Below are 26,707 nucleotides of genomic sequence, written 5' to 3'. Positions count from 1 at the left end.
GTGGAGTTTTTAATTTACGAGATTTACATAAGAAGTAGGAGGCAATGGTGTTTGAGACTCACAGTATGTGATGTCCATGTACTGAACTCTTATTATTTCACTATGGCAAGGTTAATAAATATTTAATTCTAGGGCACCTTTAAATACATACATCCGCTGCTTACATTTGAGTTCCTCAGTGATCTAATAGAAGAAGGTTCCGAGTCCTAATCCGGTCTCATATCGTTTTCTTCTTCTTCATTAAAATGGTCATTGATGATTGTATATTGAGCATGGACTTGTTGCATTTTGTGTGCATTTGTGTGTGTGCATTTAGTTGTGTGATTTCACTGGAAACAATAGTCTCTCTCCACAACGGCATTATACAATAAAATGACGCGCTCCTCTGTCTGTGTGTGTGTGTGTGCGAGTAAAAACTGTGCAAACCAAAAGAGAAAGCAAACCCCGTCTACATTGATTTGATTGGCCATCTGAGACCTGTGTGACCCCATTCGACTGCGATCAGCCCTTTTTTCCTGTCAATCAAGCGGTGTCAACCAATTATACTGCATGAGGGAGGGCCGAGCTAACACACACTCTCTCTCTCTCTCTCTCTCTCTCTCTCTCTCTCTCTCTCTCTCTCTCTCTCTCTCTCTCTCTCTCTCTCTCTCCCTCTCTCTCCCTCTCTCCCTCTCTCACACACACACGCACACACAAAGTGAGGCAGAAAGCGTGGCAAGCACGGCACATGCAACGACTACCCAAAAAGATAATTTACAGAACAACTCGCAGGCTGAACTAACACTAAACTTTGATGTCAAGTTAAGTAGGGGGCCACAAAATATCATCTTCCGGGCCGCAAGTTTGAGACCCCTGGAATAGAAAAAACAATTATTTTGCCATTAGTGGAATTGCACTGGCATGGTTTATGATTATTGGACTAAAAAGCTCCACAAGTAGTAACCTAGAATACTGTCTAACACTTGATGACTGCTCTGTCAAGTCCTCGTCGTCAGTGAGGAACCTGGCTGTGCTCTTTGATACCAATCTTTCAGTTTAAAGCCACGTTTCAAGCATCTGTAAAAACGCATTCTTCCATCTTAAAAAATCTAAACTATGACATATGAACTAACTGTTCAGCATTTTGCAGTAAGAGCACGCGTTCATGACCTCAAGACTAGATTATTGTAATTCTCTACTGGGTGGTTGCCCTGCTCGCTTAATAAACAAACTCCAAAATGCAGCAGCTCGAGTTCTTACTAAAACTAGGAAGTATGACCATATTAGCCCAGTTATGTCAACACGGCATTGATTCTCTATTAAACACTGTGTACAAATCTTGCATAATACTTACAAAGCACTAAATGGTTTAGCTTCCCTGTACTTATGCACGCTCTTAACACTTTATAGTCCTTCATGTCTATTTAAAAACTCTGGCCAGTGTGTAAAACCTAGAATATTCCTTGCCACTGTTGCCTCTGGCTTGCTTAGTCTGGGACACTTAATATTCAACAATATTATTGATCTGACAGTACTGAAGCATCACTGATTTCTCCAGAGTGGCTGTATAGATAAATTCACTAAATTGACAAACATTTGACAAATCAGAGAAATAAAAAGGAAGGATTTAGAGAGCCTGAATCCTTTATCGAACCAATTGAATGAATGAAACCTTGGATGCATGCAAACAAGTAGGAGACTCCAAAACAAATGTAGGAACCTTTAAAATAGCATAATAGGGGCACTTTGCTTCTGAATTTCAACTCATTTGAATTCCAGAAGCTTATTAAAAAGCAATAGTTATGAGTTGTTCAGATCATCAATATGTACAGTATTATAAAGTCCAGATTAGATGCTTATTTTGTGTCAAAGGAGCTTTTTTTAATTAACTTAATTATTACCCTAGCTGCTCCAGATCAACAGGGTTAAAGCACAAAAAAACTGTATCAGCCGTAACAAGCTCAGTTTTTGCCGCAGAAATTCCATATTGGTTTTAGTTTTATCTGGTTTTAGTTTCTGAATATTTATGAAAAGATAAAAAATGAGTTTTTAAAAATATCAAGAAATTGCTTGGCAAATAACCACTTTTCTGGAATCCTTTACTACTGAAACAGGAAGTCTAGTTGTTTAAAATAGCTTTAATTCCCTTTCATTTTACTCAAAGGGATTTAAAAAAAGAAGAAGTCTTGATTAAGGCGTTACACAGCACCTGGGTAGTTGACATGTTGCATTTCAATTACAATGTTTAAGATTTATTTAAAAGTAGAAGGGAAAGTGCATATTTAACATCATGTAATTGATCACTATTTTATTTAGTTTAGGTTTCTCAACACATTTCTCATTTCATTTTTCCCTATTTTATATGTTCCTGTTGTGATTTTTTTTTCAGTAGTACACATATTTCATATAATCTCAATTCAAATAAGCTCATAAAATCTGCATGCAATACAAAATAATAATAATAAAAAAGCTTAAATTCACCATTAAAAAACTTAAACTTAAAACATAATATTTTTTTATTTAGTTTAGCAAGTCAAATTTATGTCAACTACCCACTTACATCAGAATAGGAGCATTTTCCAGTCAGACGAGGAGGTTCATACCGGTTAGCCCCTCGGTCTCCTGGGAGTCCAGAAAGGGGGCGGGACCCCAGACCCTTATGGTGCCGTCATCCGAGGCGCTGGCCATCAGGCTGGGCAGAACCGGGTTCCAGCTCACGCAGTTGACTGTGCGTGTGTGACCCGTCAGCTCGGCTATGGGCAGCTCGCTGCGCTTGTGCCAGATGTAAACTTTGTGGTCTAGAGACGACAGATGGTTCACAAAACCTCATCAGCTCTCTGCTGGAATGAGTTTAGTCTGTTATTCTGAGATCTAGGAATTCTTACCTTCACTGCCACTCGCAATGAAGTCTTCGTTGTAACCGCCAAAACAGGAGTGGATGGTGTAGAAGCCCTGAGTCACACCTTGGTACTTCCTGACTAATACCCGGTCCTGCAGATCCCACAGATGAACTCCCTGAACACGCCAAGAGAGGAACAGTAAAAATTATCATTTGACGTATTTTTAATAAAGTGAGCAATAAGTCAAAGATTCCTCCTAGGGATGCATGAAAATCTCACATCACAGTACGAGTAATATGGTAAGACTTTACAATAAGCTCCCATTAGTTTGTTTTACTGTCAAATAAAATGTTACATATGCTATGTTTGTTTACACATGCTTCTTCCTTTTAGTTTTTTCTGTCAAAATAACAGGAAACATTTGAATTTGTTTAAAAAAAAAAAAAAAACTTTTTTTGTTTTTAAAGCCACCAAGCTAACATCAAGGTGTTATACAGTGGCATGACATGACATTTTATTGATGAGTAGAGTCTAATTCATATAGTGCCGTCTGATATTCATTTTAATTAATTTGATATTCATTTTAATTATTTGCAGTATTTTTCAGCTGTGCCTGTTAATTAGTTTGATTGTAGAACATTTGCTTAAAAGGGTGATGAATCAACTTTCCCCTGAGTTTTTGATATATTAAAGGTCATGGTAATATAAGATTATCCTGTAAGTTTCAGAGCTAAAAATGTCCTTGTTAGTAAAAGAAAAGCTTTTATAGACACCAGGCCCAGAAAACGATCGTGTTCGCATCTTGACGTCATCGACTGACGAAACACCGCCTCTACAGATTAATAAGCACGTGTAGTTCAGTAGCCCCGCCCACCGACTCATCGGATTATGCTAGCCAGCAGCAATAAACATGCTGAAGAAGATAGCAAGATATTGTGGAAGAACACAGTCGCTGCATAAGCTTCCTTCAGATCATAATATTAGGAATGAGTGGTTAAACTTTATTTTTAATAAAGTTCCAGCTCAGGTGGGGAAGACATGTTCACTTCAGTTCACTGGGGGATCGTTTGTGAACAAATCTCCGGTCGATGCTGGATTTGCCAACATTTGAGATTAAAACACAATGCTGTTTATTCTATATTGGATTCGACAGGAATGGTGCAACACACTAATGTGAGTAAAATATGTTTTTATATGTAACAGTACTGCATTGTTATAGATCGTTTTGATTATGAGTATGTGTCTAACAGAACAGGCTTTAGCACGCTGGACTCATTCTGGTTGCCGCTTTCAAAACAAACCCTCCCTCATGTCAACTGAACTGACAGGGGAATAGATATGACATGAGCTGAAGCTTATTAAATATGCAAATCTTCTCTAATCCTAGCCGTGGGTGTTTACGTCCAAGTCTCCAGTGCATCACGTCCACCTAAACCCAGCGTTCAGGAGAGAGCCTCAAAACCAGTGTAGAAAACAGTCTATTACTTATGAGTTATGATGTTTTTGAATGTAAAAACCACACGAACGTCATTAGCTCACTTCAGACAACAGTATAAAATTTAAAAAAAGAAGCAAGTTCATGACACCTTTAAAGTTATTATTTGTTATTTATATGTATATAATCCTGAATGTGCGTTACGAAGAAGGATCAGAGAATGAATTACATCAACAAATAAGGTAAACAAGGTAAGCTTGTTTTTTTTTGTCGCTGCTTTTTACATTCAGGTCCAGTCAGGTAAATATATATATATATATTGCTGTCCTGTCGGGCCGGTCATGTTTGTCTAGGGTCAGGTCTTTGAAAAATGAATTTATGCACACAGTTCGAATAAGAAGGGTTTCGGTTTGTGTACAGACTTTAGGACATGAGAAGTCTTCTAATTCAGATCTGCCTCCATTTAGTTAGCAACACCCAACTTCCTATGATCCAATCATTTCCCCATTGAAAAAAAATCAAGCCCCGTCCTACAGTTTTTCTCATTCCAGAAGTTGTTCGAATCAGATCAGAGACTAATCGCAGCTTCCATTTCATGCCAACTTCAAGTTCGGTCATCATGTTGTTCGGTCACAACAGACATCTATTCTTTTTTAGTTTTTCTCCTAAATAATCATGTTTATATGAGCTATTTCTAGATAATATGGTAAATTAAATACTTTTACTTCATCTCCTTAGACTTCTCTATTTTTGGTGGGTTTACACAAGGTCGTAATTACCATAATTACGAAATAACAACCGGATATTCTACTCATGAGCTGTTCACATCCTCAGTACTGCCATTGAAATGCATAATTCTGAGTCTATCAAGCCAAAATGATTCAGTGCGAGTAATGAATCAACAAAATGGCATAACAGCTGTTATGCAAATTATTAATCAGTGGGTGGGACATTAGACATTAGGTATCCAACTTTGTGCTCACTTTATTAAACTGTTTTATATCTTTAGCTAAGACAAAAAAGAAGGAACTCCCAGCCCACTGCTACTTATTATTATAACAAACATTTTTATTTTATTACATAAATAATTATCTTACTATTACAATAATAAATAATATTGTACTGTACAATACAAAAATCAAGCATTTTAATACAAAATAATGTTAATAATTATTATGTTATAATACAACAATTATATAAATAATATTATTTAAAAAAAAAGAAATGGGGACAAATATGCCCATCTTCCTACCTTATTTGTTGATGAATTTAATTCTCTGATCCTTCTTCGTAACGCACAAGACATTCAGGATTATATACATATAAATAACAAATAATAACTTTAAAGGTGTCATGAACTTGCTTCTTTTATTTTATTTTATACTGTTGTCTGAGGTCAACTGATGTTCGTGTGGTTTTTACACACACACACACACACATATATACATATTATTTATATATATATATATATATATATATATATATATATATATATATATATATATATATATATATATATATATATATATATATATATATATCATTTATGGTTGCTTTTATTTTGGCATATATATAAAAGGATCAATAGAATTATCATCATTATTATTACTATTGTTGACAACAATAGTAATAAATATTATCATCTTTTTTTACAGAACAATAGTACAATTACAGTACTAACATTTATGGTTGCCTTCATTTCTTTGTTTTCAAACATTAAACTATTGAGCTTTTATTTTGGCAGAAAACTACAGGGATCTTATCGCTTCTGTTTGTTGAAAACACATTCATAAACGATTTTTATTATAATTTTGCGAAGATGGTCGGCTGGTGTTGCACTCCCAAATGCAAATTAAAAACGACTCAAACACAGAGTAGCATTTACTGTCAATCGTGAAACTGTGCTGTACTTTACTGTCAGACTATATATTTCTATAATTACATCACAACTGTTTGAATTATGATGATCGCACTAAGCTATATCACATTCTCACAACCATGCATTGTCAGAATTCATTAAAAAGTTATTTTTAGGTCAGGAAATACAGACATTAGGGACACTCCAATAGATCGTCCGCAGATCGGCAGATAAATCCCACTTTATGACTCGATCGGGAGTCACTAAATTTGTCTGATCTCAAGGACTAAATGCAACTGGATGAGGTTTAAGGGTCAAGGGTTACTCTTTTAGCGTAAGTCGACTTGCTGACCGCCGGAAGCTAGTTATTTTAGTCTATAAAGTTTTAAAAATCAATATTGTTTTTACGCAAACATGCCACTTTTCTTCTTAACCCCTCGGAGCCGTGTGGAGCAGTTATATGATGGGTAGATGCACTTTGATGGACTTCAAAAACGACCCGTCAAGTCAATACCATTATAAAGCTTGGATTAGCCCGGATTTTTTTAAATATAACTCTGAAAACATGATCAAAATCTAATTTCTTATACATTTCTATCAAAGGAGACCATGTACTTGATGATAATAACGCTTTTTATTTTTTTTTGTAGAGTTACTAAAAGTTAGCAATTACTTTTAAGTATGCAACTTGAAATCCGTTTGCATGACACTTATATAAATTTGAATGATCGAGATTGGTATCGGCAAATATCCTGATCAGAGCATCCCTAATGGAAAAATGTATGAATACAGAAACAAATAAAAATAAATCACATTGCTGATTCTAGTTTATTTTCAGATTAATTTTGCATTACTAAGACATGAACATTACAAGAGAACAGGAATATTATGAGAACTACATTTTACTGCTGCCATTTATAATGTTTCTCAATACAAGTTGGCGTTTACAAGTCGTAATTACGAGTTCAGGACATTAACAAAAGTCATAATCGGGTAATTACGCACTGTTAAACCTGTTTATTACTTTATGGAATCAGACCAAGATCTGATCAGATCATTCATAGCAAAACAATAAGTCTGGCATCAGTAGAAAAGATTAAAAAGCAGCTGCTCACCTGAGTTGCGACATTTAACAGAGCTAATCTTCCATTCTTTGACACGGTGAAGGACATTATAGGGTGATCCTCTTGAACTCTGTAAGAGACGACAACCAAACACACACCAGCACGTCCACATGACTCACACAAACGGCATCAGAAAAACCATAACGGGAGCTAAAACCACAAGAGCAGTCCACATACATGTTCCTGTCAGTCAGATCTTCAAAGTTGTATCCACGGATGCGCTGGTGTGTGTCAGAGGCCAGCACTGTTCGACCGTCGTTCAAACACCACAGGCACTGCACACGAACGCCCTCCCACGAGTCCAGCAAGTTCCCGTCCAGATCCTGTCAATAACACACCAGCAAACAGTAAACATGATACCAGGCTAATATTTCAAATCTGTATTAATGGGTGAATCTCCACATGCCTGTCAAGAACATGTCCAGGTCATATTTCATCACGTGTGCAATTTGGGGTCAGTAACATTTTTTTTAAATAATAAATTATAATTTTTATCCAGAAAGGAGGCATTACATAGATCAAAAATGACGGTAAAGACATTAATATTAACATTGTATTCAACTGATAATAATCATTAATGTTTCTTGAGCATCAAATCCTCATATTATGAAGGACACTGAAGACTGGAGTAAGGATGATAAATTCAGCTTTGATCACAGGAATAAATTGCACTCTACTATACATTCACACAGACAACAGTTCTTTTAAAGTGTAAAAATATTTCACATTATTACAGGTTTTACTGAAATTTTAATCAAATATGGATGAATAATCTTATCGACCTAAAACTTTTTGGTATTTGAGACAGTAAAGCACATTCATAGCCAAATTCTCATTACATTATTGTAGAAAATGTCAAGTCTACATCATGGTTGTTTTGACTGAATTTAACGTAAGCTGATTTTAATAATGAAACAATCATTGTTTGTTTGATCAATTATTAAGAAGCCTTTTGGGTAACACTTTATAATAAATATACAGTAACAAAGCACTTACTGTATAAATAATTCACAAACTATTAGTTTAGAATTAATTATTTATTGTTAATTAATAGTTTATAAACTGTAGTTAATACATTAATAGACTACATACAAATAGCGAGTTCTTCATCCATCGTCTCATTCATTCATTTATTCATTCACTGTAATTGAACTAATTAGTTAAATAATGCTTTCTTAACAACTTATTAACAGTAAATAGTTTTTCACTTTAGATTAGGTCACGGAAAATGGGAAAATAACATTAAGTGCTTTAAAACAACATTTATTAGTCATTAATTGTAAACATTTTAATGAACTCTTAAGAAAAATGCAAATACATTAAGCATATCCCCAAAGCTATACATAACCACTTAAAAAATAAAAAAATAATGCTGTCAATACAGTTTGTACAGCATAAAATCATTATTTCTACGGAAAGTCCCCATAAATGGAAAGACATTGTGTGTGTGTGTGTGTGTGTGTGTGTGTGTGTGTGTGTGTGTGTGTGTGTGTGTGTAATGTATTTGTAAACATTTTAAGGAATGCAGAATAATAATGTAATTAATGTCTAAAAAAAGTTGATTTAAAGCACATAATTAAAGAAATTTTGTAATTTTCTGTGACCTAATCTAAAGTGAGAACTATTTATGGTTAATAACCTGTTAGCAAAGCATTATTTACGTGAGCTAATTAAACAATAACACTTGCACAATGGCAATAACACAATGGCACATTAAAACAAGTGACAATGAATGAAGAACTCACTATTTATATATAGTCTATTAATGTATTCACTACAGTTTATAAACTATTAATTAACTATAAATGAATAGGTGGCACAGTGCTTTGTTAATGTATACTTTAGATTAAATAGTGATTTCATGATTATAATCCTCTCCCTCAAAATAATTTCATATTGTTCAGCTAAAATATAACCTGGACATTTGTTGTAGAGATTCACCCGGTTATATCTGAAAGCACTGACTGTACAGCGGCACTTACACACTGGTAGAACTGGCCTCTCTGACCTCCGGTAACAAAACGCTTGCCGTCTGGATTCCAGGCCACACTGGTCAGGCTGTCCTCATGGGACTGGCTCATTTTGGTTCTCAGTTCCCCTGTCTGGGTGAGCACAGTGGCGATTTAAACGCGAGATGAGCAGCTGGACAGAATCTGAGAGCTTACTGTGGGTCAGCGGTGTCTGAGCGGGCGAGACCCTCACCTGAACGTTCCACAGCCAGAGCTCGGAGCAGTCGTCCGGGCCGCAGGCTATCAGATACGTGTCATCTGGGCTCCAGGCCAGATAGGAAACCCCATAGGCATGACCCTCCAAAGTCTTCAGCTGCTTAAGCTGATGAGTTTCCTGTCAAAACACCTCAAACCATCAAACTCTTGGATCAGGAGCGAAGTGCGGCGTTATTTTAATGGTGGGGGGAGGTCACTCACGGGGTCAACCTGCCATATAATGACTGTTGTGTCTTTGGATCCCGAGGCCAGTTTGGTGCCGTCGTTGGAGAATTTGCAGAACCAGACTTCATTGCAGTGCTCTGTCAAGATCTGCTGGGTGTAGCAGGGGAACTGTTTCCTGGAAAGAACATAGTCATAGCTTCAATGAGCCTCTCTGACTTTGTACTTGCATTCATTCAAACGCCTACATTAGGCTATACTGACAAACCCTAGGACTTTTTTCATTTACACTATTTCGATACTTCACTTTAGACATTCTACTGACTATAAGCAACTCTGCAACTACTAATCTGATTCCCAAAAAAAGTTGTGACACTGTACAAATTGTGAATAAAAAAGGAATGCAATCCTTTACAAATCCCATAAACTTATATGTTATTCACAATATGATATAACATATCAAATGTTGAAAGGGAGACATTTTGAAATTTCATGCCAAATATTGGCTCATTTTGGATTTCATGAGAGTTACACATTCCAAAAAAGTTAGGACAGGTAGGAAAATACAAGGCAGGAAAAGTTAAATGTACATATAAGGAACAGCTGGATGACCAATTTGCAACTTATTAGGTAAAATGGCAACATGATTGGGTATAAGAAGAGCCTCTCAGAAGTCAAGATGGGCAGAGGATCACCAATTCCCCCAATGCTGCGGCGAAAAAAGTGGACCAATATCAGAAAAGAGTTTCTAAGAGAAAAATTGCAAAGAGTTTGAAGTTATCATCTACAGTGCATAATATCATCCAAAGATTCAGAGAATCTGGAACAATCTCTGTGCGTAAGGGTCAAGGCCGGAAAACTATACTGGAGGCCCGTGATCTTCAGGCCCTTAGACGGCACTGCATCACATACAGGAATGATACTGTAATGGATCCCTGAGTGAGCCGTAGCAGTCCGCCATTTCTATTTCTTCGCTGTAGCAGCTGGAGATACAATCTTCGCCCAAAAACATAGCAAATGGTCTGTTTTTGGATGTACCAAAGAACAAAAGAGCCACTATAGACTCTTGGCATATGATCCACGAGGAATCTCACGCACTGTGAGACTTCACCACTTCAGTTTTTTTTCTGTGATTAACCGACTAATTAAAGTGGCGGTGAAATGCTGTTTCATGCATACTGAGCTTTTTACACTGTTAAAGACTTGGATTCCCATCCTAAACATAGACAAAGTTTCAAAAACTAATGTTGGACGTTTGATGGAGTATTTCTGTGTTAAAAATACTCCTTCCGGTTTCTCACAAGTTTCGGAGAGTTTTTTTCGAGTATGGCTCGACTTGACGTTAATAGAGCGGAAGGTCCTTGTATGGGCCGTACGGGCTCTTCTCCGGTAGGGTGCGCGCGCGTGACTAGAGCGAGAGAGGAAATGCACGCTGTAAACAGTCTCTCAGGTGCAGATCCAGTCGTCCGTGAAAACTAATGTCGGTTATAGTCCGCGCCGCGCTCCACTTCATTCCTCCACTTTGACATTAAGCGACTTCAACGCTTCAGCACAGCATTCCGGGAAGGCAGCGCTGCATTTGAACCGATTTGAACGCAGAAATGACGGGAAGCTTCACAACATCGCTTCAGTCGCATCGCAAAGTGGATCTCCACACTCCAAGAAGTGTGTTTTTGACGGAGCGGTCCCAGCGATAAAGGTTCGGTCCTGCTTTGGAAGCAGCCGGTGAGTAAAACTGCTTCAAATGTCTCTGCTGTTGGCTATCGTCCCGTGAGTAAACATCAGTAAACGACACGATCGCGTGCTTCGTCATTCAAATGCGCTAACGGTTACTCCATTGTTGTTCTATGTACACTAGTCTGATGTGCAAAACCGTTTTGCTTGCTACTGCTAAGGTTTAGTCGCATACAATAGTCCATAAACCGAATTATGTCCTCATAAACTGCGAGTAAAGACACACAAATGTTGACAGGCCACTAAATACAGTCCATACCACAGAGACGGACGTCCTGCTGCTGCTGTTTCTCCTGTTCAATTTATTTCAGACTCCGAATGATTCTGGATCATTATCTATATTAGCTGAGATCGATAGCGATGGGTTTCTCCACACTTGAGGACGTCACCGCTTTGCGCTCGTCATTCTTTAGCTCCGCCCACGCGATACGCCTCCAGGCGCTCGTTTTTTTCCGGAAAGACTCTGTACAGCCCATATTTCTTTTATAAATATAATAAAACTAAAGACTTTTCGGAGATATGAAGGATGCAATACTACTCTATAGGTACTCAAGATTGACATGAGATTGACTGAAACTGAGTGTTTCACCCCCCTTTAAATCTTGGTCGACTAAGGCCCCATCCACATGGACACGCATTTAGCTGTATACGTATACATTTTGTACCATATCAGCGTTTGTCCACACGGATCCAGTGTTTTGGACGCATAAATCCGATATTTTCTGAAACCGGGTCCCAGAGTGGATAAATATGAAAAAGAAATTCTTCCGTCTTCGTGTGTACAGCCAATCCGTATATTTTGTGAACCGGTGATGTCTTCACACTACGTCAGGCACGATGAAAGAGTTAAGGGATACAATTACAGGCACTGGGCATGCGCACATCAATATCGCGTCATTTAATTACAATATTTACATTATTGTAAGGGTAGGTTTATGGTTGGGGAAGGTGTAGGCGTTAATAAAAAACATCTGTTAAGTAGCAAATGTATTTATTGTTATTTTATCGTGAGATTTTGCCTCACCTCCGACCACTGCTATACCCCTTCTAGCCACAACTCTTCTTCTCTGTTTTAAGTGTATTTCTGTGGCAGAATTACATCGCCACACACTGGTCTGGCATGTATACTACATCGTTTTGAGTCAGTTTCAGTGATCTCGTGTGTACACAGATATTTCTTGAAACGAGGGGAAAAAAAGATTGGAAAATCCCAAAAGATTGGGAAAGCTCTGGCTTTGTGTGGACTCTTCTCCTTGACCATCAGGAGGCAGCCCTAGACAATACATCAGTCAAGCTGTAAGTTTCCTCATGTACCTGCTGCACACGTGGTCTATGAGCAGAGACACGCTGTCCAGTCCACTGTCCAGTTTGGTGTTGTGGTAGAGACAGCGATCTCTCTGCAGCTCCACTGCCTGACGCAACAGAGTCTGCAGGCGGCGGGGCGGCAGCATCACGGACGGGGGCAAGTATGCTGTATGAGAGATATGAGAGACAGATACAGAGATGGAGCATAGAGGTTGTGAAGGGTTAGACTCAGTTTCATCTGAATTCAGCCAACACAGGACATAAAGTGAAATTCACATCTTGGACTTGAGACTACGCAGGTCCTTCACGCTCTTTAGGTTACCGCCCCGAATTCAATTCATCTCCTGAATTGGCTGAACTGAAATAGAACTGACTCGAACCCTAGCTGAAAAAAACAATTACATGAAACTGTAAAAAAGAAAACAAAAGAGAGAATGAAGAGAGGAAGAAGTAAACAGAATAAATTCAAAAGTGAATAATAAGGTTTACACTAAGGTTACACTTTATTTTAAAGGGTTAGTTCACCCAAAAATGAAATTTCTTTCATTAATGACTCGCCCCAATGTCGTTCCACACCCGTAAGACCTCCGTTCATCCTCAGACACAGTTTAAGATATTTTAGATTTAGTCCGAGGGCTTTCTGTCCTTTGAATGTAAGTGTATGTCCACTTGCTGTCCACGTCCAGAAGGTGATGAAAACATCATCACAGTAGTCCATATGTGACATCAGTTGGTCAGTCAGACTCTTTTAAGCGTCGACAATACATTTTGGTCCAAAAATAACAAAAAATACGACTTTATTCAGCATTGTCTTCTCTTCCGTGTTCTTCAAATAAAGATTTAAACGGTTATGAATCAGCAGATTGATTCATGATTCATGATTCGTATCGCCAATTTTGCTTGATTTCAGCAGTTGGCCGGTTTGACACGCGATCCGAATCTTGAATCATGACCGTTTGATTCTTTATTTGAGGAACCCGGAAGAGAAGACAATGCTGAATAAAGTCGTATTTTTTGTTATTTTTGGACCAAAATGTACTCGGGCCCGGTTCATGGCAACCGTGCCTAGTGTGAGTACACCCTCAAAGGACAGAAAGCCCTCGGACTAAATCTAAAATATCTTAAACTGTGTCCGAGGATGAACGGAGGTCTTACGGGTGTGGAACGACATTAGGGTGAGGAGTTAATGAAAGAAATTTCATTTTTGGGTGAACTAACCCTTTAAGGTGTCCTTGTCACAGTGCAATAATTAACTGCATGTACTAACTATAGGGTTTGGTTTAGATGCTTGTAATTATGCATACTTTATTAACTACATGTAATGTGTGTAACAACGACACTAAAATAGTTTTACCCAATAATAAATCTCAGATAGCCATTCTTTTGTTTTGTAAATTGAATGTGAATAGTAAACTGAAATCCACTTTCATTTATTTTTATCTGTACATGCAGCCTCTTATGCTGCTTGATTTTGCTAAATGCTAGTTCTTACCATATTATTGTAATGTATTGATGTAATTATAAACAAACTGTAGCACAAATAATTTTACTGTTTACTGCCCTGTTATTCTTCTAGTTGTTCCTACAGCGGCTTACTTCTGCATTGAAAAATAGTCACAATATAGCACAGCCTCTAGTAGCTTTTGCTTAAGCATAATGCATAAATATTAAACTCACATTTCCTAAAAGATAGAAATCATCTTAGTTTTGTTTATCAAAATTAAGTGAATATAGAATTTAAGCCAATGTTGACAATTTTGTGATGGTGTCTGTCTGTCTGTCTATATCTATATAATTATAATTCAATTAAAAATAAATGTTATTATTAAATTGAACAAACAAAACAAAAAATGTTCCAACAAAAAATATTTTTATTGGTGAATGGTTTATATGTTTTTCCTGTGCACAATTTCAAATCTGGATAGTTAACTTTATGAACTGTAATGTTGTGAAATAGTTTGTGGCACCACGATAAAAAACAAACAAAATTCAAGTTATTTGCAAACTAATTTTAGCTCTTTATTTGATCCTGTTAATGTTCTTTCCATGGTGCAATAATCACAATAATAATGTCTTTAATTTATATAAATGTGTAAATAAATAAATAATAAATAAATAAAGTGTACAGTAGTGGCCAGAAGTGATACCCGGAGGTGAAGTTTGCTTTTAATGAAGTCTGATTAAACTATCAAAATATACTTTAGTTGTTCTTTTTATGTATATATATTAAATATGATGGAAGAAGAAAACACTAAACTTGGTTAAGGTATTTATCTGACAAAATGGTTTGGCATGCTAACACTACTGGTTTTATTTTACCATACAAAAAAAAGTGCATAAAAAAAGCATGCATTGACTACAACATAATCAATTATTAATATTGTTTTTGCATGTGTTCATAATTAGTTTGACAGCCTGGACAAAAATGATTTCGCACAATTTCATTGTCATCATTACAAATTGACTCCAAGCACAACTACACAATATGTTTACAAAACCTTGAACAGATTTTTAATATTTGAATAAGGCTGTAGATGTCAAATTTCCATAGGCCGAACATCACTTTTGGCCACTACTGTACAAGCATCATCAATACCTATTTCTGAAAGTCTGATTTATCCATTCATAGAAATATTTCATTAAATTACAGTATAGTAATAGCAATAGCATATTAAAGGGGTACTTCAGCGCTGGGAAGATGAATCTGTATTTAAACTGGGTCATCAATGCAGTAGAAATGTGAAATTATTTTTGAATTTGGTGCCTTCTAGACTGAGAAAAGACAGAAAATGTATTTTTGTCCCATGGGGATGAAAGACTACAATTCCCAGAATGCTTCGCTGCCCTGTGAGGCCATTCCCAACACCACCAACTTCATTACTGTGACTGAGTTAGAGAAGACACTACAATTAAAAACTGAACGTGTCTGTTAAATATAATGAGTGAGTCACCGCGCGAGTCTCACAGCACTGAGCACTAACTGCAGGAGTGATGAGAGCTGAGGTAATCACGACTACACTCGCGGCATACATTCACAACGCGAGTTCAGTCTGGCGCGCGTTTCAGATCATGCCTTTGCAAGCTTAACTTTCATAGAAATGAATTTGAGATGTTAAAAGACTTACATTGCTCACCATAGCTCTGTTTAAATGATCCTGTCTGCAAGCTGAGCTCTCCCTGCCAGCTGAGTGTAATCTCCCATCCCCCATGCGCAGATTCAAAACATGCGGAAATGGCTCCCTCTGCTGTCTGTAGTCTTTAGCCTCTGGGCAAACATTCCTCCTATGATGTCATTTTGCATCATAGGAGGAATTTTTCCAGAAATAAAATGCATAAATCTCTCGTCTCAGGGAGATATGAGGGGGGAAAGCACAATAATTTGAATATTGTCCAGGGTTTCTACTGATACAAAGCCATATGCTAATCGCTGAAGTAACCCTTTAATTTTCCAGTGACAGGATTTAAACGGAAGCATAACGGGAATGATCCAGCAGGGGGGTATTCCAGAAAGCAGGATGTGTGACATACCCGGGTATTTAAGAGCAAGCGGATAACCTCAACTTTCGGTTCCAAAAACAGAGGTAACTCTCGGGGTATGTAAGTAGCCGTAGCAAATTACTTTCTGAACATAACCTGCTCCGGTGCGGCTCATGATCCAGGGTTAGTTTGCTTAAGAGATATTCAGATGTGTTCTGTCAAACAAACATTATAAGCCTTATTCTCAGTGAACAAAGATACGAAGAGATTAAAAAATTATTGCACAACCACCAAATAGGTGGTGAAGTGCACTAAGTAGGATATGTAAATCGCCATTAAATAAAAGAAGAGGAAGTGGAATGGTGCGCTCTTTCTTAGCGTCTTATTTCATGGTGAATCATTGATTCGTCGCTCTGTTGAGAATGTCTTGTTATCCGGGAACATACTCTTGAGTTGTCTGAACTTACTCTGAGACTCATACCCCGAGAAAGCAAAGTTTGGGTTAATCAACCAAGAGTTCAGGTTATATGTGACGGTAAGTTAACCTTGCTTTCGGGAACACCCCCCTGGTGTTGTTTGGGTTGAGTAACTCACTCTGAAGCTTGTCGAGGAGTTTGGATCGTGAGGCTGTCCCTTTGCCCTCCCACTCAGCTTTAGCACGCAGGTCATCAGAATTACTGCACATCAGGTACCTACAGCAACAAACAACACATCGTCTTCACACACTGATCAAATAAAGCTGGAGTCACAGAGACATTTGGCAAGAAAAGGCTCATTGGCTTAGAAGCCAAAAAGAAAAGAATAAAAAAAACTACTGGGGCACAGGAAATGTTTCAGTACTGAATCTAAATTAATATTTTGAGTTTTTAACAGGCACATCATATTAAAATGGGGCATCTCATTCATTTTCATCATTTTATTTTTCTCACCCAGGTCTACTTATTATAGCTATTTCCACCACGGGAGCTTTCCCCAGGAACTAGGGACTTTGGGGGGTACTTTGTGTGTTTTGACCACATGAACTAGGGCCTAAATGAATTTCAGGGTAACCTCCCCCTCAAAATGGCACTGCTCGCAAGGTAGTACTTCTTCAAAGTTCAGGAACTTTCGGGGGTGGGCCTTGGGCGCTGAACATGCTGATTGGTTGAGCTCACGCAACATTTTATTTCAACCTAAAAGTCTGTTGTGATGTGTGCATTTACAACAAGATTATTTCGCTTACCCCACTGGCAGATTATTTTGCTTATTTTAAGCAAAAACTCTCTTACTTTTGAGTTAATTTTTCACAAAACAAGACAATCATTTTTACTTGTCTAGTTAATGTTTCTTAATGTAAGATTTTTTCTTAATGTGAAAATTTTGACTAGAAACAAGACAAAAATACTAAGTAAGAAAAGCATTTTTGCAGTGCACTATTTATATATCACTATTCAACTACATAATGTTTGAGGTTTCAGAGATTTGTATCGACGTTTAAATGAATTACTGTCCTATATAAAAGACTAGTAATGTATAGCTTGTTCAATTTTATATTCCATACACTGAGATCTACAGAAGCTGCAATAATAATTATTTTTTAATTATAATTTAAATAAATGTTTTATTCATATCAGATAAACATTGTGCATTAAAGGTTTGTTCTTCTCCCTTGTTCATTGGCCAAATCTATGTATTTCAGGAAAAATGGATGAATTTACATGAGGAAAACAGACCCTCTGAATTGCAAACTCATTGTGTTTTATCAACTAACATGATCATTATAAAAGGTGTTTAAACGCAAAAACACGTTCACTTCCACATAATCAAAAATTGGAATATATCATAATTCATGATATATTTAACAAGTTTGTTAATATTTTAAATAAAAAAGGAAAAACAAAATAAATGTGATACTTATCTATTTCTGTATTGTGACTGTATGACGCATCGGCATGGAAATAATGCGGTCTAAAATAGCTTTTAAAACCCCAAGACTGCCGACTTCAGGCGTTTCTTTGGTGGAAATAAAGCTTGGCTGTTTAGTCTCTGATGAGCTCGGCACTTTAAGCTGATGCTCCGCTGCTGTAACTGTTCTTGTTTTGTGCAAATTGCAACAGTTCATTCCGTGCAAAAGAAACACTCGGTGTAGCAGAGCCTTTACGGTTAATTAACGGTTACGCTTTTAAGCGTGGTTAATCGAGAAATCTGTTAAATCGCTGGATCCCAATTTGCAACACGCGATGACTCGACCAAGAAAACTCAACCTGATTAAAATTCGTGGGAATGTGTCAAGCTCAAAAAAGAAGAGAAAAGGAACTGAATTTGGTGTTCACATGCTGTCTTCTCACGGAAAGAAAAACTTGCGAGTTCCAGTTAAACTGACAGGACTGACAAACACATGCAAAAGATCAACTTTCACTCCGTGATGATTAAACTTTGCAGTTAATCCGTGAATCCCATGCTTTTCCGAACCGGGGGTCAGCTGGCCCGTACGGATCACGGATCAACTACGAGACCTACACTTGGCATCAGTGCTGCCCTAATCGGAAGATTCCTGGTGGGCCGCTGATAATGGTAGAATGAAGAAAAGTTTAGAATAACAAATGGCCCTTAACTTGTTGATATAAGTGCACTTTTCCAAACGAATATCCACAAAATAAATAAATAAAATTAAAAATGAAATCTCTCTCTTCCTTGCTGCCTAGTTCACATATAAACACGTGCCGGCCCGGGTCAACAGATTTGACTTCTTGAACAGGACATATTTCTGAGAGAAACAGAACAACACTGGGGTAGGACTTGATTTTAGAGAGGCGGAGCAACTTATTTTGATTACATGATGACTTCAAAATGATGTGGACACCTACTTTACATGTAAAATATAAACTACACATTTTTACAGCACATTTGTTAGACATTTAAGATTTGTGAACAATGATATGAATGAAACCAAGGCCTCTGTGATTTACACTGTGCGTCCCACTTCAGCTGAACTTGATACATGTTTCTTTTAAGAAACAGACCAGCTGGAAGCACACCCCTATTAAAGATAACCCAATGAATGCTGATAGGCTGAGCAAAGTTGTAAACAGACTTTAAAAGAACGAAATGTTCTACAGGCATTTCGGCTTTGTTGTCTTTCCCATTAAAGTCTAAGTTTTGGCATCTGCATTTTAGCAGTTTTAACAGTGCCTAATTCTTTGAAGGGCTCTTAAAGGGGATCTCTTATGCCCTTTTACAAAGTTTTGTTTTTATTTTTGGGCTATACTACGAAAGGTTTTACGCTTGAGTGTTCAAAAAAGATTTTTGTTTTGTTTTCCAGTTTGCCAGTAAAGCTTAGGGGTGTGTTTCCCTAAAGCATCGTTAGCCAACTACGGTTGCAAGTTCTGTTTAAACCAGCACAGATCAAAGAGTCGGTGTTTCCCCAAGTCAAGGTTCGAATGAACATTCGCAAACAGCATCGCAACGTTGTGTGGTAGGAACGATAGATCTCGACCTATGGTTAGAAGCAGAGTTCCTTATTTGCATGACACATGAAGTGTTATTGACTTGACTACTAAGTGCTTTCATTATTACAAAGCTGCTTTTGTCGCTGTCAGCCATTGTCTGTGATGTTTGTATACTGTAATATTTACCAGTAAATAATAGGCTTCTAGCCAGCAGCCATATCACCCTGTAGCCCAAGATTGGTTTCCCACTGAAGATAAGCAGTGTTGAGCCTGGTCAGTACCTGGATGGGAGACCAACTGGGAAAAACTAGGTGTCTGCTGGTAGAGGTGTTAGTGAGGCCAGCAGGGCTCTGTGTGGATCCTAACACCCCTGTATAGTGATGGGGACACCACCCGGACATTTAACCGAGGTCCTGACTCTCTGTGGTCATTAAAAATCCCAGTGAAAATGTCCTTCAGAAAAAGAGTAGGGGTGTAACCCCGGCATCCTGGCCAAATTTGTCTATTGGCCTCAGTCCATAATGGCCTCCTAATCATCCCCCTCTCCTGACTGGCTTCATCACTCGGTCTCCTCTCCACCATAAGCTGGTGTGCGGTGAGCGTTCTGGCGCAATATGGCTGCCGTCTCATCATCCAGGTGCTGTTGCACATTGGTGGTTATTGAGGAGATTCCCCCTTTTTTTAATTTAATTTAATTTCAATGAAAGGTTTTTCCCCACCACAAATTCAGTGTTGTGTATTTTCTGGTAATCAAATGAAGACAAATTTTTTATCTAATTTTCTCATTTATCATTTATGCATTTGGCAAACGCTTTTATCCAAAGCGACTTACATTGCATTCAAGGTACACATTTTACATTTTGTCAATTGTCAATTATTTTTTAATCATATGAAATGAAAAACCTTTTTTGTCAAACAAGGCGCTGCACAACTGAGCTTTATACTAAATGAAAACATGGAAGAAAAATTGTGATTATTAAAAAATAAAGTTGATCATTTTTGTATTATTACATTAGTGTTACTATTATTTTTACACTGAGAGATATCTAAATTCTACTGTACAACAATAATTATATATTTGTCAAGTCGAACCAAACTTTTATTTTAGAGGTTGCTGTGAAGACCTTTGAGTTTCTGTATTATTATATGATGATATAGTAAGGCGGCAGAAACTGAAAACACGCACGTGTCGCATTTGTGTGGTAAATGAACCTCATTAATTCACACAGAGACATGTAGAGCATGCAGGATTCGTATTTAAAGGGGGGGTGAAATGCTGTTTCATGCATACTGATCTTTTTACACTGTTAAAGACTTGGAATCCCATACTAAACATAGACAAAGTTTCAAAAGTTAAGGTGGACGTTTGATGGGAGTATTTCTTTGTCAAAAATACTACTTCCGGTTAGTCATAAGTTTCGGCAAGTTTTTTTCGATCATGCGTCCCCTTTGACGTTAATGGGGGAGGAATTTCCTTGTATGGGCCTTACGGACAATTCTACCGGAAGCGCGTGAGAGAGAGCGAAGGAGAGAGCGAAAGTAACAGGCTACGCCCATCAAAGCGCTGGCTTGTAGGATGCTGGACAGGTGATGTGCACATAACAATGTCACCAAAAAAGGGCGTTTTTGGTTGCCAGACCAAGACAGTCCTGCACAGATTCGCCAAAAACCCCGCGTTAAGGCAACAGTGGATGTAATTTGCTTTTCCGGATCAGCAACCGAGTTGCGCGAATGTTTATATCTGTTCGCTGCATTTCGGTGCCGACTGTTTCATAAACAAGGCCCAGCTCGACGCTGGATTTTCCCAATCGCCTAATGCTAAAGGATGGAGCAGTCCCAACGTTAGAAGGGTGAGTGAGACTGCTTTTAGTCCGCTTACTGTCTACACAAACCACGCGTAAACACACAAACACACGTGCACAACTGCACTTCCCACATGTACACCTTCAAAGACAAAAATACGACGATATAATTCAAGTATAAATATGTAAATAACACAAGCCGCTAAGCATATTATATAGTTAGTGTATAACTTGTACCACATAGAGACGTCCTGCTCTAGTCGTTTTTGCTGCTGCTCCTGTTCAACTGCAGCCTCTGGGTCTGATTCCGGATCATAGATGTATGGCTGTATCTGATTAAAAGCCATATTTTTATTTTGAATAAAGTTTTTTTCCCGCTGTTAGGGATGACACAGCTCGACTCAACATAGCAGCAGCGAGCACACGTCATTATTTAGCTCCGCTCACACGACACGCCCCCACCCGCTCGGCTTTTTTCGGAAAGACTCGGAACAGCGCATCTTTCTTATATAATTATTAAAAAAAATAAAGACTTTTCGGAGATATGCAGGATGCAATGCTACTCTATAGGTACTCAAGATTGACATGACACTGACTGAAACTGAGTGTTTCACCCCCCCTTTAAATAGTGTTTTTTGTAATTGTATTATTTCACAGATACTGGGCTATATCTCCAGACGTGCTCTCAGGTACTGAGATTTGACACCGATTGATTTAATGTGAATCAGTACTCTGTAATACAGGTGTAATTCGGTCAGTGCCTTTAAAAGTAAAGAGTTCTGTAACCAACCCTAACCGCGAGTTTCAACACACTACTAAATAACTCAAACAGACCCAGCCCCTTTATTCTGCATATGCCTTGGCTGGGAATTATTAAATGAGGAATATTGTGATGTGAAGAAAACCTCAAGACTACAATGGAGGGAGTTCAGACACACTGACAGTGATATAGAGAAGATCTCCTACTGGAGGGACTTTGTGCCCTTTGAGAGCTTTTTCACGCTCAAACAGCAACATTACACTCTAAAAGCACAACAGGTCCTCTTTAAAAGCATGAGATTGATATTAAAGCAAAGATGGCAGCATGCAGACAGGATTTCTTTCAAAGGTCAAAGCAATTTTGTGTTCTCATTATAGGAGACCTAAATATGCTATTTAAAAACAACAACATCTGAGGACATCGTTGTTCTAATGCCCCTATAAAGGACTGAAGTGTGATACCCGCTGAGGATGTGGATTCGTTCTGTGTTGTACTTCAGGGGAGTGAGCTCGGCTCGGAGCACCTGCAGCGCTTCCAGAACCTTCCCGTCCTCCAGATACTCCAGATACTTCTGCTGCAGGAGCAAGAACTTCATCCGCTGTACACCACAGGAGAAAAACCATCAGAGCATTCAGAACACTGATGGTGGAGATGTTTAGAGGACTTTGAACTCTTACCACCACAGCGCTCGGTGAATGCATCAGTGCTTTCAGTTCGTTGAGGTCACTCTCAGCCTGTTAGAAAATAACAAAACAGACACGATAACAGTTTCCACAAGTTGACCAACGCTTATCTGTTGCTTGTTTGGTTTGTGTAGACCCATATGACCATTACATACACCAAAAGGACAAAGTTTAGAAACACCCATTAGGTGTAATCTTACTAAGTAACTTTACCTAAAGCTGCAGTCCGTAACTTTTTGCGCTCTAGCTGTAAATAAACTACTTCTCTCCGTTAATTGTCTATGTCGAGTCACACATGGATTGTGTTCCTCCATCACGGCTCCTACCAGTCCGGTCTGAAATTGTCCCAATATGAACACTTATTATAAGTGTACCATAATGACTCAGGGTAAGACAAAAACAAGGTTTGGAAAATTGAAACACATTATCATTATATCATTTTTGTAAATCTTGAACACAAAAGAATATACGGACAGCAGCTTTAAAGCCCGTATGTACAGCATAATGCATTATAAAGGGATTCATAACGTTTATTATAATGCATCATATCTTTTCATAACTGTAACTAAAGTTAAAATGCATTATATTATTAGGGCTCTAGAATAACATTTGAGAGCAGTGGCACCAAAGGAAAACTGATCATAAAGTTAATTTAATAATAACAACATTACTATGGTTTTGCATTGTTTTGTTAATAAACGCAGTTACTAATAATACATGTTTGTTTATTGGAAATTTAACAGTGAAGCATTGAGCTTGAATTGGTATGCAAATCAAATGAACTTTTATTAACAACAGTAATGTGCAAAAACATAATTATTATATGGAAATTTTAAATATTCTACTCTTATTAAATGTAGCATTGTTCTTCTACTATTACACTGGAATGATCGATGTGATAAAAGGAGTGCTCTTTACTTGTTTTCTGCTTTTTGTGCGCTAATAGAAATCGTACTTACAATTATTCATGGGCGGTATTACATGGCATAATTACTCCAAAAATGTTATAATGCATGATACATAAAAGGCTTTAGGTGTAACTATTCTGGTTTTGCTAAAAATTGTTTTAGTAATTTAGTTGAAGGAAATATGAACTAAGGTTGGGATTCTTACAGCATTCCCTATCCTCTGAGGCCGGTTGTTAAATTGAGAATTTCAGATAAAAAAATCAAAAATAAATGAGAGCTTTTCATTTTGTTCTTTTGATTGTACATCGTGTCTGTGATTCAGCATTTATATATTAAAAAGGGGTGATTGTTAATGGCAAACTTAACTTAAAAAGATATCACCTAAAAGATTCACGCGCACCCCAGTCAAAAATAAAACATATATAATCAGAGTAATGCCATGCCATTCTTTAAGCTTATTAAGCTCTATGTAAATACTACAGTACACGTCAGTCACTCAGTAACATGGCACTAAATCTGATGCCATCACTGTACCGTGTTGCCATTAAAGTACATTATTGAATGACTATCTGTGTCTGTATTTTGACATGTCGACAGTAAACATTTAAAGGGGCGGTGAAATGCTGTTTCATGCATACTGAGCTTTTTACACTGTTAAAGACTTGGATTCCCATCCTAAACATAGTCAAAGTTTCAAAAACTAATGTTGGACGTTTGATGGAGTATTTCTGTGTCAAAAATACTCCTTCCGGTTTCTCACAAGTTTCGGAGAGTTTTTTTCGAGTATGGCTCAACTTGACGTTAAAAGATCGGAAGGTCCTTGTATGGGCCGCACGGGCTCTTCTCCCGGTAGGGTGTGCGCGCGCGTCACTAGCACGAGAGAGGAAATGCACGCTGTAAACAGTCTCTCAGGTGCAGATCCAGTCGTCCGTGAACACTAATGTCGGTTATAGTCCGCGCCGCGCTCCACTTCATTCCTCCACTTTGACATTAACGCCGCATTCACACGGGGCGTAGGCGTTAACGCTTCCCATTTACTTTGAATGGGTGACATCATCCGTTGCCGAACTAAATTGTGGGTTCCGTCGCGGCGCTTCACTCGCGTTGCAAGCGGCAGAAGTTGAAGAATTCTCAACTTTTCAAGCGCCAGCGCAGGCGTCATCCAATCAGATCGCCGTATGCAAATATCCTACAGCAGACAATAGCCAATTGCGTTCATTACTGCTCCGTGAACCATCCAGACCATAGACCGTTAAAAATCCAGACGCAGCTCCTGGACCACTACGTGATATTCTTCCCGCTGTCGGCGCTTTTTCGGGATTTAATGTACTTAACAGCTTCGTGCACCTGTGCAGTGCGCTGACAACAACTACACGGGCAATCGCACTCGCACATACAACCAAAAAAGGCGCTTTTTTGTGTTGTGTTTTGGTCCAAGCGGCAAGTTAATGTGATTGGCTGTTTGTCACTATGACGATCGCGTTAGTACCCAGCTTCAGCCACGCCCTCCGTCAAGCGTTAACGCCTACGCCCCGTGTGAATGCGCCGTTAGGCGACTTCAACGCTTCAGCACAGCATTCCGGGAAGGCAGCGCTGCATTTGAACCGATTTGAACGCAGAAATGCTTCAGTCGCATCGCAAAGTGGATCTCCACACTCCAAGAAGTGTGTTTTTGACGGAGCGGTCCCAGCGATAAAGGTTCGGTCCTGGAAGCAGCCGGTGAGTAAAACTGCTTCAAATGTCTGTGCTGTTGGCTATCGTCACGTGAGTAAACATCAGTAAACGACACGATCGCGTGCTTCGTCATTCAAATGCACTAACGGACTTCATTGTTGTTCTATGTAACTTATAACGTTACACTACTCTGACGTGCAAAACCGTTTTGCTTGCTACTAAGGTTTGGTCGCATACAATAGTCCATAAACCGAATCATGTCATGTTAGATGCCTCTAAATACAGTACATACCACAGAGACGGACGTCCTCCGAATTAGATTCTGGATCATATCTATTAGCTGAGATCGATAGCAAGGGTTTCTCCACGCTTGAGGACGTCACCGCTTTGCGCTCGTCATTCTTTAGCTCCGCCCACACGATACGCCTCCAGGCGCTCGTTTTTTTCCGGAAAGACTCGGTACAGCCCATATTTCTTTTACAAATATAATAAAACGAAAGACTTTTCGGAGATATGAAGGATTCAATACTACTATAGGTACTCAAGATTGACATGAGATTGACTGAAACTGAGTGTTTCACCCCCCCCTTTAATCTGTGTCCTGTCCGCACTCTGGTTTTTCCCTATTCTGTTTTATTCTTAAGGCAATTCTAGATGACTTCTACCATTTCAATTACTACAATTTCTAGACAGGCCATGTGAAGACTCACCTTTTCCCACTCTCCCTCCATCACATGATTCCGGAACTTGGTGGCAGCAGGATGCTCGAGTCTACAGCCTGATTCCTGCATTAACAGGTCCACAGTTTGACTGAAACATGACAAAAAAAGAAATGTTAATTAATGACATATCACATAATAGACTTAGGATTAGAGCACACACGCACATTGGGTTTTCATGTGTATGGGGATTTTTCAGACATAATGGTTCTTATATTGTGTAAATCCTGTTACACTAACTCTACCCTATCATAGGAAACATTTTTACATTTAAAAAAAAACATCACTTAGTATGATTTATAAGATGTTTTCCTCATAGGGAGAAAAAAAAATACTAGCCTAGATATCTAGACGCACCCTAACGGCAGCAAACAATCACATCGTGTATAGAGTCGGTGGGCGGGGCCATAATGACAACGGCCGAGTTGCGCTTGCGTGCTTCTAGTAAACACAGAAACTGGCGAACGGCGGTCTTTCGAATCAGCTCTGACCGCGACTCTGGAAGACTTTTCTCTGAGAAAAGAACAAAGAACGGCACTGAAGTCATTCTTAAGAAGAGAAGATGTGTTCGGAGTTTTGCCGACCGGATACGCC

General features: G+C 38.4%; 1 protein-coding gene across 2 annotated transcripts in view; it reads right to left on the bottom strand.

Moving 5' to 3' along the window:
* The window catches only part of wdr26a (WD repeat domain 26a), a 41,931-nt gene that overhangs the window by 7,630 nt on the left and 7,594 nt on the right, over positions 1–26,707 (bottom strand). Inside the window, exons 2-13 of one of the 2 annotated variants that reach the window (XM_067449352.1) lie at positions 26,105–26,204; positions 22,807–22,863; positions 22,591–22,727; positions 16,734–16,831; positions 12,672–12,828; positions 9,663–9,801; positions 9,439–9,579; positions 9,219–9,338; positions 7,414–7,559; positions 7,228–7,306; positions 2,865–2,994; positions 2,540–2,777 (exon numbers count right to left, since the gene is read on the bottom strand). In XM_067449352.1, coding sequence (XP_067305453.1) covers positions 2,563–2,777; positions 2,865–2,994; positions 7,228–7,306; positions 7,414–7,559; positions 9,219–9,338; positions 9,439–9,579; positions 9,663–9,801; positions 12,672–12,828; positions 16,734–16,831; positions 22,591–22,727; positions 22,807–22,863; positions 26,105–26,204 — 1,519 coding nt within the window. In that variant the 3' untranslated portion in view covers positions 2,540–2,562. The remainder of the gene's footprint in view (positions 1–2,539; positions 2,778–2,864; positions 2,995–7,227; positions 7,307–7,413; positions 7,560–9,218; positions 9,339–9,438; positions 9,580–9,662; positions 9,802–12,671; positions 12,829–16,733; positions 16,832–22,590; positions 22,728–22,806; positions 22,864–26,104; positions 26,205–26,707) is intronic. The other variant, XM_067449351.1, reaches the window with a different exon arrangement.

This window comes from Pseudorasbora parva, chromosome 7 (assembly GCF_024679245.1).
Source record: "Pseudorasbora parva isolate DD20220531a chromosome 7, ASM2467924v1, whole genome shotgun sequence".
NCBI lineage: Eukaryota > Metazoa > Chordata > Actinopteri > Cypriniformes > Gobionidae > Pseudorasbora > Pseudorasbora parva.
Note: the sequence above shows the minus strand (reverse complement) of the source record. Positions and strands in the feature narration are given on the sequence as shown.